This window comes from Arachis hypogaea, chloroplast, assembly GCF_003086295.3.
Source record: "Arachis hypogaea chloroplast, complete genome".
Lineage (NCBI taxonomy): Eukaryota > Viridiplantae > Streptophyta > Magnoliopsida > Fabales > Fabaceae > Arachis > Arachis hypogaea.
Window position 1 is genome coordinate 38,808 of NC_037358.1, and position 11,193 is coordinate 50,000.

Genomic DNA, 11,193 nt, shown 5'->3' on the forward strand with positions numbered 1-11,193 from the left:
CTCTATGATTGATCAATATAAACATCAACAACTCCGAATTGGATCGGTCTCTCCTCAACAAATAATTGCTTGGGCAAAAAAAATCTTACCTAATGGAGAGATAGTTGGGGAGGTAACAAAGCCCTATACTTTTCATTACAAAACTAATAAGCCTGAAAAAGATGGATTATTTTGCGAAAGAATTTTTGGACCTGTAAAAAGTGGAATTTGTGCTTGTGGAAATTATCGAGTGATCGGAGAGAAAAAAAAAGACAACCAAAAATTTTGCGAACAATGTGGGGTAGAATTTGTTGATTCTCGGATACGTAGATATCAAATGGGCTATATAAAACTCGCATGCCCAGTAACCCATGTGTGGTATTTGAAACGTCTTCCTAGTTATATCGCGAATCTTTTGGATAAACCTCTTAAAGAATTAGAAGGTCTAGTTTACTGCGATGTGTGATTTGATCAAAATTTTTATTGTACAGATTTTGAACAATAAACTGTCATTCCAATCAATTGATTTGGGATGTCCCAGATCTGACGTGTCTCTGGAAGTGAGTAACATGAAACTCAGAATTTTGGGTATAGGGAATATTTCCCATTTAATTGAAAAGGGGAATAGATCTATGGTTTAGTAACAAAGAAATATAAGCTTTACCTCGTAAAAAAGGACCTTTTGTGGGAATTTACTATAATTCCATTATTCCATTTCTTTTCTAAAGAACGGAATTTGTGTTCAAATCAGCAAAAGTATCATGGTTTTCGAAGTTTATCTATCGCATATAGGCTTATATAATAAGGACATCGTGGCATAACCATCGAGGTTAAGTCTGGGCCTAAAAGATCACATGAAATTATACATAAGATAGACAAGCAAATCTCTTATGAATTTAGGGATACTCTTTTAATTTCAATTAAAAATGAAGGAGATTCTCCATTCGAGGGGAGTAGACTACTCAAAAATTTTATACCTCTTTTCTGCGATAATTGAGAAAAGGAGTTCATCAACAATGAAAAGTTGTTGGGTTTTTCTTTAGTGATAACTTGAGTAAAGAGTAAAAATTTTTAGATTATTTGATTCTCCATTTTATAGAATTTGAACGCAGAAATTCATTATTCTTTATTTTGGACTTAATTATTTAAGCCGGATGAAAGGAAACTTTCACGTCCGATTTTGAAAGGGGGAGATCCCATTGATCCATTGGTTGGATCCTATCCAAATTTTTCGTTTGCTAGACCCGTCGTTAAAAAGCCTACTTTCTTACGATTACGAGGTTTATTCGAATATGAAATCCAATCCTGGAAATATAGCATACCACTTTTTTTTACTATACAGGGTTTCGATACATTTCGAAATAGAGAAATTTCTAGTGGAGCGGGTGCTATTCGAGAACAACTAGGCGATCTGGATTTGACAATTCTTATAAATTCTTCATTAGTAGAGTGGAAAGAATTAGGAGAAGGGGGATCCACGGGCAATGAAAATGAATGGGAGGCTCGAAAAGTTGGAAGAAGAAAAAATTTTTTGGTTCGACGTATAGAATTAGCTAAACATTTTATCCGAACAAATATAAATCCGGAATGGATGGTTTTATGTCTCTTACCAGTTCTTCCCCCCGAATTGAGACCCATTATTCAAATCGATGGGGGAAAACTAATGAGCTCAGATATTAATGAACTCTATCGAAGAGTTATCTATCGGAACAATACTCTTATCGATCTATTAACAACAAGTAGATCTACGCCAAGCGAATTAGTAATGTGCCAGGAGAAATTGGTACAAGAAGCCGTGGATACGCTTCTGGATAATGGAATCCGCGGGCAACCGATGAGGGATGGTCATAATAAGGTTTACAAATCATTTTCAGATATAATTGAAGGTAAAGAGGGAAGATTTCGCGAAACCCTGCTTGGAAAAAGGGTTGATTATTCGGGGCGTTCTGTTATTGTAGTAGGACCATCACTTTCATTACATCGATGTGGATTACCTCGCGAAATAGCAATAGAACTTTTCCAGACATTTGTAATTCGTGGTCTAATTCGAAAGCATTTTGCTTCGAACATGGGAATTGCTAAGAGTAAAATTCGGGAAAAAGAACCGATTGTATGGGAAATCCTTCAAGAAATTATGCAGGGGCATCCCGTCTTGCTAAATAGAGCGCCTACTCTGCATAGATTAGGCATACAGGCATTCCAACCTATTTTAGTGGAAGGGCGCGCTATTTGTTTACACCCATTAGTTTGTAAGGGATTCAATGCAGACTTTGATGGAGACCAAATGGCTGTTCATGTGCCTTTATCTTTGGAAGCCCAAACGGAAGCTCGTTTACTTATGTTTTCTCATATGAACCTATTGTCTCCGTCGATGGGAGATCCTATTTCCGTACCGACTCAAGATATGCTTATTGGGCTTTATATATTAACGAGCGGGAATCGTCGAGGTATTAGTGCAAACAGGTATAGTCCGTGTAATCGCAGAAATTCGAAAACTGAAAGAATTTACAATAATAACAATAGATATACGAAAAAAAAAAAAGAACCCTTTTTTTGTAATTCCTATGATGCAATTGGAGCTTATCGACAAAAAAAAATAAATTTCGATAGTCCTTTGTGGTTCCGCTGGCGGCTAGATCAGCGCGTTATTTCCTCAAGAGAAGCTCCTATCGAAGTTCATTATGAACCGTTGGGTATCTATCATGAGATTTATGGTCATTATATAGTAGTAAGAAGTATAAAAAAACAAATTCGTTGTATATACATTCGAACTACTGTTGGTCATATTTCTTTTTATCGAGAAATCGAAGAAGCTATACAAGGTTTTTGTCGAGCCCATTTATATAGTATCTAGTTAAGTCAATTTCTGATGCGGATTTGAATTCAAGGATCAATTAGGATCGGGTAGCATCTTAGTTTTTAAAATAAACTTCTACACGAATCAACATAAGCAAAGAAGCGAAGTTTTCAAACCATTGACTAAAACCCATTGTTGAACTTAATCCCACTGAGCAGAATATGGAGGTACTTATGGGAGAACGGGCTGATCTGGTCTTTCACAATAAAGTAATCGGTGGAACTGCCATTAAGCGACTTATTAGTAGATTAATAGATCACTTCGGAATGGCATATACATCACATATACTGGATCAAGTAAAAACTTTGGGGTTCCGGCAAGCTACTGTTACATCCATTTCCTTAGGGGTCGACGATCTTTTAACCATACCGTCTAAGGGGTGGCTTGTTCAAGATGCTGAACAACAAAGTTTTATTTTGGAAAAACACCATCATTATGGAAATGTACATGCAGTAGAAAAATTACGCCAATCCATTGAGATATGGTATGCTACAAGTGAATATTTACGACAAGAAATGAGTCCCAATTTTAGGATGACCGACCCCCTAAATCCAGTTCATATAATGTCTTTCTCAGGCGCTAGAGGAAATGCATCTCAAGTACACCAATTAGTGGGTATGAGAGGATTAATGTCAGATCCACAAGGACAAATGATTGATTTACCCATTCAAAGCAATTTACGCGAGGGACTCTCTTTAACAGAATATATAATTTCTTGTTACGGAGCCCGTAAAGGGGTTGTGGATACTGCTGTACGAACATCAGATGCTGGATATCTTACTCGCAGACTTGTTGAAGTAGTTCAGCACATTGTTGTACGACGGGTGGATTGTGGTACCATTCGAGGAATTTCTATAAATACCCAGAATGAAATAATGCCAGAAAGAATTTTGATACAAACATTAATTGGTCGTGTATTAGCAGACAATATATATATAGGTTCGCGATGTATTGCCATTCGAAATCAAGATATTGGGATTGGACTAATCAATCGTTTAATAAATTTTCAAACACAATCAATATCTATTCGAACCCCTTTTACTTGTAGGAATACATCTTGGATCTGTCGATTGTGTTATGGGCGGAGTCCTACTCATGGAAACTTGGTGGAATTAGGCGAAGCTGTAGGTATTATTGCGGGCCAATCGATTGGAGAACCTGGTACTCAACTAACATTAAGAACTTTTCATACAGGTGGAGTATTCACAGGAGGTACTGCAGAACACGTGCGAGCTCCGTCTAATGGAAAAATAAGATTCAATCAAGATTTGGTTTATCCCACGCGTACACGTCACGGTCATCCTGCTTTTTTATCTTATATAGACTTATATGTAACTATTGAAAGTGATGACATTCTACATAATGTTAGAATTCCACCGAAAAGCTTTTTATTAGTTCAAAATAATCAATACGTAGAATCAGAGCAAGTGATTGCCGAGATTCGCGCGGGAACATACACTTTAAATTTGAAGGAAAAAGTTCGAAAATATATTTATTCTAACTCACAGGGAGAAATGCATTGGAGTACTGATGTATATCATGCATCTGAATTTAATGGGGGTAACATACATATCTTACCAAAGACAAGTCATTTATGGATATTATCGGGAAAGTCGTGTAAGTGGAGTGACTTATCTTTTTCACTCTTCAAGGATCAAGACCAAATGCACACCCATTCTCGTTCTCTTGGAGAAAAAGCTATTTCTAACTCTTTTTTAAATAATGATTTTGTCGAAAATAACCTAAATCTAGTAAGACATAAATTGTTTAGTTCAAAACCTTACGCTAAATCAGGATTCAATTCAATTCTATATAATTCTCATTTTAGACATCCTATTATTTCCCCGATAACTTCAGATTTATTGGCAAAAAGGCGACGAAATAGATTCATCATGCCATTTCCATTCCAATCGATTGAAGACCCTGACAAACAATTAACGTCTTCTTCCGATATCTCGATTGAAATACCTGTGAATGGTATTTTTCGTAGAAATAGTATCCTTGCTCATTTCGACGATCCTCAATATAGAACACAAAATTCGGGAATTCCGAAATATAAGACTATTGGAACCCCCCCTCTTTTTAAAAAAGAGGATTTAATTGAATATGAAGGAGTCAAAGAATGTAAACCAAAATACCAAATCAAAGTAGAGCGATTTTTTTTCATTCCCGAAGAAGTGCATCTTTTATCCGAACTTTCTTCCATAATGGTAAGGAACAACAGTATTATTGAAACAAATACACCAATCACTTTTAATATAAAAAGTCGAGTAGGCGGATTGGTGCGAATGGAGAAGAAAAAAAAAAAGATTGAATTACAAATATTTTCTGGGGATATCCATTTTCCTGGCGAAATGGATAAGGTATACCGACACAGTGGTATTTTGATACAACCCGAAAGGTTAAAAAAAGATTCAAAGGAATCAAAAAAAATTAAAAATTGGATCTCTGTCCAATGGATCACAATTATCAAGAAAAAGTATTTTGTTTTGGTTCGACCTGTAATTCTATATGAAATTACAAACGGTATCAATTTAGTCAAACTTTTTCCACAAGATCTGTTCCGGGAAAGGGATAATTTGGAGCTTAAAGCTCTCAATTATATTCTTTATGGAAATGGGAAATCAATTCGTAAAATTTCTCACACAAGCATTCAATTAGTTCGAACTTGTTTAGTATTGAATTGGGATCGAGATAAAAAAAGTTCTTCGATAGAAGAATCCCGTGCTTCTTTTGTTGAAGTAAATATAAATGGTCTGATTGGAGATTTTCTAAGAATTGATCCAACGAAATCGCGGATTTCCTATATCAGAAAAAGAAATGATCCATCCGGTTCAGAATGGATCTCGGATAATGAGTCAGATCAAATCAATATTAATCCATTTTTTCCTATTTCTTTCCAGAAAAAAATTCAACAATCACATATCCAAAATCATGAAACGATTCATGTGTTGTTGAACAGAAATACAGAATGCCAATCTTTGATAATTTTGTCATCATATGATTGTTTTGAAATAGGACCTTTTAGCAATGTAAAATACTACAACGAGCTGAAAATAAAAAAGAGAATAAAAAAAATAAAAAAGGATCTTCAAATTCCAATTAAGAATTCATTAGGTCCCGTAGGAATAGCACTTCAAGTTTCAAATTTTTATTCATCGAGATCTGATTATGAGTTATTAAAAGGTAAACTGAATAAAAATTTGAAACTTGACAAGTTAAAAAAAACTTGTCAAGCATTAAAAATTTTTTTAATGGACGAAACCGAGATAATTTATAAGCCCGATCCATGCAGCAACATAAAATTAAATACATTCCGTTTGAATTGGGATTTTCTCCATCATGATTATGATTCTAAATATTGTGAAAAAACGATTACAATAATTAGCCTGGGACAATTTATTTGTGAAAATGTATGTCTATCTCAAACAAAAAATGGACTAGAACTAAAATTAAAATCGGGACAAGTTTTAATTGTTAAAATGGATTCCATATTAATAAGATCGGCTAATACCTATTTGGCGACTCCAGGAGCAACAGTTCATGGACATTTTGGAGAAATCTTTTTTGAAGGAGATATATTAGTAACATTTATATATGAAAAATCGAGATCAGGTGATATAACCCAAGGTCTTCCAAAAGTGGAACAGGTATTAGAAGTTCGTTCGATTGATTCAATATCGATTAACCTAGGGAAGAGGGTTGACGCTTGGAACGAACATATAACCAAAATTCTCGGCATTCCTTGGGGATTCTTTATTTGTACTGAGCTAACTATTGTCCAAAGTCGAATTTCTTTGGTTAATAAAATCCAAAGGGTTTATCGATCCCAAGGAGTGCATATACATAATAGACATATTGAGATTATCGTACGCCAAATAACATCAAAAGTATTGGTTTCAGAAGATGGAATGTCTAATGTTTTTTCACCCAGCGAGCTAATTGGATTGTTTCGAGCTGAACGAGCGGGACGTGCCTTAGAAGAAGTAATTTGTTACCGAGCTCTATTATTGGGAATAACAAAAACATCTTTGAATACCCAAAGTTTCATATCCGAAGCGAGTTTTCAAGAAACTACTAGAGTTTTAGCAAAAGCTGCTCTCCGAGGTCGTATCGATTGGTTGAAAGGTCTGAAAGAGAACGTTGTTTTGGGGGGAATGATACCCGTTGGTACCGGATTCAAAAAGGTAACACAGCCTTCAAAGCAAAGACAACTTATTAAGATTGCTCCGAAAAAAAAGAATTTACTCGAGGAAAAAATAAAAGATATCCTGTTCCACCATAGAGAATTTGTTTTTTAATTTCAAGAATTTATGTGATACGTTGCAGCAATCATTTCCGAAGATTTGATAATTGCTAAAAGCCTATTTTTTCGAATTTATAATTCTTAAATTTAAATAAAGGCGTTTGATTACATTTTTGAAAGAGAATAAAGAAAAAAGTAAAAAAAATTGAATGGCCTGACCATGTATCAAGAGCCAATCTTCGATAAAAGAGAAGGTTCCATCGGAACAAAACTTTTCTTATTTCAGGATACCCTGTCTCTTTTTTTGTGGGGATCAATGACAAAAAGATACTGGAACATAACGTTGGAAGAGATGATGGAAGCGGGAGTTCATTTTGGCCATGGTACTAGAAAATGGAATCCCAGAATGGCACCTTATATATCCACAAAACGTAAGGGTATTCATATTCTAAATCTTACAAGAACTGCTCGCTTTTTATCAGAAGCTTGTGATTTGGTTTTTGATGCAGCAAGTAAGGGGAAACAATTTTTAATTGTTGGCACAAAAAATAAAGCTGCGGATTTAATAGCACGGGCTGCAACAAGAGCTCGGTGTCATTATGTTAATAAAAAATGGCTCGGCGGTATGTTAACCAATTGGTATACTACAGAAACGAGACTTCATAAGTTCAGGTCCTTGAGAACAGAACAAAAAACGGGCAGAATCCATAGTTTGCCAAAAAAAGATACTGCTATTTTGAAGAGACAGTTATCGCACTTGGAAACCTATCTGGGTGGCATTAAATATATGACTGGCTTACCCGATATTGTCATAATCGTTGATCAGCAAGAGGAGTATACCGCTCTTAGAGAATGTATCACTTTGGGAATTCCAACGATTTGTTTAATCGATACAAATTGTGACCCCAATCTCGCGGATATTTCGATTCCAGCTAATGATGATGCTATAGCTTCAATTCGGTTAATTCTTAACAAATTAGTATTTGCAATTTGTGAAGGTCGTTCTAGCTATATACGAAATTCTTAATTAATAATAAAATAAATTATTCCATTGAGAACTTCATAGATTTATAGAATAGAATCGGTTACTATAACTAATTTACTAAATCGCGCAAAAAACAAAAAACCCAGAAATATTAAGTGATTAGTCGATATTCAAAATAAAAGATTTAACAGACAATTGAAAAAATAGATGATTGAATCAAAATAATTCCTTTCAAGTTCTATTTATTTTGAGGGCAATATGAATATTCTATTATGTTCCATCAACACATTAAAAAGATTATATGAGATATCTTCCGTGGAAGTAGGTCAACATCTCTATTGGCAATTAGGGGGGTTCCAAGTGCATGCCCAAGTACTTATAACTTCTTGGGTCGTAATTGCTATCTTATTGGTTTCAGCCATTTTAGTTGTTAGAAATCCGCAAACCATTCCCACTTTTGGTCAGAATTTCTTTGAATATGTCCTCGAATTCATTCGAGATGTAAGTAAAACTCAGATTGGGGAAGAATATGGTCCGTGGGTTCCCTTTGTTGGAACTATGTTCTTATTTATTTTTGTTTCAAATTGGTCGGGGGCTCTTTTGCCTTGGAAAATAATACAGTTACCTCATGGGGAGTTAGCTGCACCCACAAATGATATAAATACTACTGTTGCATTAGCTTTACTTACATCAGTAGCATATTTCTATGCGGGTCTTTCGAAAAAGGGATTAGCTTATTTTGGTAAATACATCCAACCAACTCCAATCCTTCTACCAATTAACATCTTAGAAGATTTCACAAAACCCCTGTCGCTTAGCTTTCGACTTTTCGGAAATATATTAGCTGATGAATTAGTAGTTGTTGTTCTTGTTTCTTTAGTACCCTTAGTAGTTCCTATACCTGTCATGTTCCTTGGATTATTTACAAGCGGTATTCAAGCCCTTATTTTTGCTACTTTAGCTGCGGCTTATATAGGTGAATCCATGGAAGGCCATCATTAACTTAACAAATTTAGGAAATAGTCTTTTTTTTAGTTTCTAGTTTAGTTTGACTCGCCACAATATATGTGCGGCTAAAGATAATATACTTAGGTAACAAAAATACATAAAAGATAAACAAATAAGTTTTGAATTCTGATTCTATTAATTGAATATTCATAAATACGGGGTTAAATTAAATGCAATCAAAGTATAAATAAATATATGATTTGGTAAAAAAATAGAAAAGATTACTTGAGAGCTGTAAAAAAAAATAGGAAAAAGATTCATTATTTAAAAGATGTTTTTCCTATTTTTTTTTTACTAAACTAAAAAGAATCTTTGTTTTCAATTTTTTTCAATAACTTTTTGGTATTGTTTTTGTTGTATTTTATTTTGTTCATTCAATCTATAACATAAATATTTTTTTTACATTATAATATAGATCTAATTTGAATATTATTTGATTAGAGTCTATTAATGTTGTAAATGTAAATATTAAGAACTTTAACTTTGAACTTTGTAGGATATTTCCGTTTACGACATGTGATTAAAATGGATATTACATAAAACTAGAACGTATTTGTATTTCATTCATATTCAATTCAACAATAAATAAAAATTCCATTTAGATCACTCAAATTTCAATATTTCGTTGCAAAGATTCAGTTCTTCGGTCGAACGAATTTTTTTAGATTGATTATACCATATGGATATAAACGAGGATATAATCAAAAAGAAGAAAAGGGCTAGCAAAAACCTAAGACTAAGATTTGAAAGAGGAGTCAAGCCGGGGTGTCTATAATAAAATTATAATATAATAGCTAAAGGGCAACTCTTTCTTTTTTTTTTTAAGTCTTTTGAAAGGTTTCAAAGAATGCTTCTCGAATCCAATTGAATACACGAACAATTGGTTTACGGTATAGAAGAAATACATGTATATGTGATACTAGATATTGGATGTTAACGAATTATCTAGAAACCAACTATAAATATAGTTATCCAAATTTGTCCTGCTACTGTCAATTTCGATAGGGATTCAAAAAAACGAAGCCCTTCTATATTCATCTGTAATTATGAATTGAATCTTGATGAATGACTAACGAAATTGAATCAAGAAAACTCTAAAAGAAAAGAATGGTTCAAAAATTTTATTTTTATTTTAAGGGAAGATAAGAACAAAAGTTGTATGGATTTACAAAAACTATGGGAATAGAAAAATAGAGAAATATCGAAGTAGTTCCAACAGTTCAATAAATATTCTTTCTTTATTTTTTTCTTCATTTTTTTCCTCAATTATTTCGACTGAATAAATCTTTTTTATTAATTGAAAAATTCAAGTCAAAATTGGTTGCTTGTATCATTAACCATTTCCCCTTTTTTGGATGAGAGGAACTTATCATGAATCCACTGATTGCTGCTGCTTCCGTTGTTGCTGCTGGGTTGGCTGTAGGGCTTGCTTCTATTGGACCTGGGGTTGGCCAAGGCACTGCTGCAGGGCAAGCAGTAGAAGGGATTGCGCGACAACCAGAGGCAGAGGGAAAAATACGGGGTACTTTATTGCTTAGTCTAGCGTTTATGGAAGCGTTAACAATTTATGGGCTGGTTGTAGCATTAGCACTTTTATTTGCGAATCCCTTTGTTTAACTCTAAAAAAATAGAAAAATACAAATACATATCTCTTTTTACGTGTACTTGATTTGCTGCTCTTGCTTTTTAGAATTATATTATTTTGATTTCACCTCAAAAATTCTTTTTTCTTTTGTCCAAGAACGCAGCGCAGGGGAAGGACTCTTTTAAGGTAAAGTTGAGAAATTAACATACTGCTTGCCTTATTCCTTCCCTTTTTAGCACAATGCCACCCTTTTTATTATTATATTATTAGGAAATCCTTTTAGAAAGTGTTTATTTATTAAAAGAAAACAACTAGAGATTTTGCAATTGAAAAAAAAACTAGCTAAAAAATATGATTTTTATGGGAAATTTTGTAATCCAATTGATCGACCACTAACACTAATATATAAATATTATTAATAAAATTCTAAATAAAACAAATTCGGAATCATAGAAAGAAAATTAGTCTATCCATAATAGAAGAGGAGATGAGATCATATGAAAAATGTAACCGATTCTTTCCTTTGTTTGAGT

General features: G+C 33.8%; 6 protein-coding genes across 6 annotated transcripts in view; all 6 read left to right on the plus strand. All coding sequences in view use genetic code 11, as the record gives it.

The window, feature by feature from the left end:
- The first annotated feature begins 4 nt into the window (after window positions 1-4).
- On the plus strand, window positions 5-2,833 carry rpoC1 (RNA polymerase beta). The gene is made up of 2 exons: window positions 5-439; window positions 1,208-2,833. Exons 1-2 carry the CDS (start codon window positions 5-7, stop codon window positions 2,831-2,833), a joined length of 2,061 nt encoding a protein of 686 aa, YP_009472156.1.
- A 176-nt stretch (window positions 2,834-3,009) lies between these two features.
- rpoC2 (RNA polymerase beta' subunit) lies at window positions 3,010-7,137 on the plus strand. Its single transcript has one exon. The coding sequence runs from the start codon at window positions 3,010-3,012 to the stop codon at window positions 7,135-7,137; it is 4,128 nt and encodes a 1,375-aa protein (YP_009472157.1).
- A 261-nt stretch (window positions 7,138-7,398) lies between these two features.
- Window positions 7,399-8,109, plus strand: rps2 (ribosomal protein S2). Its single transcript has one exon. It carries the CDS (start codon window positions 7,399-7,401, stop codon window positions 8,107-8,109), a length of 711 nt encoding a protein of 236 aa, YP_009472158.1.
- A 216-nt stretch (window positions 8,110-8,325) lies between these two features.
- Window positions 8,326-9,069, plus strand: atpI (ATP synthase CF0 subunit IV). The gene has a single exon. The coding sequence runs from the start codon at window positions 8,326-8,328 to the stop codon at window positions 9,067-9,069; it is 744 nt and encodes a 247-aa protein (YP_009472159.1).
- A 1,377-nt stretch (window positions 9,070-10,446) lies between these two features.
- On the plus strand, window positions 10,447-10,692 carry atpH (ATP synthase CF0 subunit III). The gene has a single exon. It carries the CDS (start codon window positions 10,447-10,449, stop codon window positions 10,690-10,692), a length of 246 nt encoding a protein of 81 aa, YP_009472160.1.
- Window positions 10,693-11,157: 465 nt separating this feature from the next.
- Window positions 11,158-11,193, plus strand: part of atpF (ATP synthase CF0 subunit I) — a 1,334-nt gene continuing 1,298 nt past the window's right edge. Inside the window, exon 1 of the mRNA in view lies at window positions 11,158-11,193. This exon is cut by the window's right edge and continues 123 nt beyond it. Within this exon, the coding sequence (YP_009472161.1) occupies window positions 11,158-11,193 (36 nt within the window).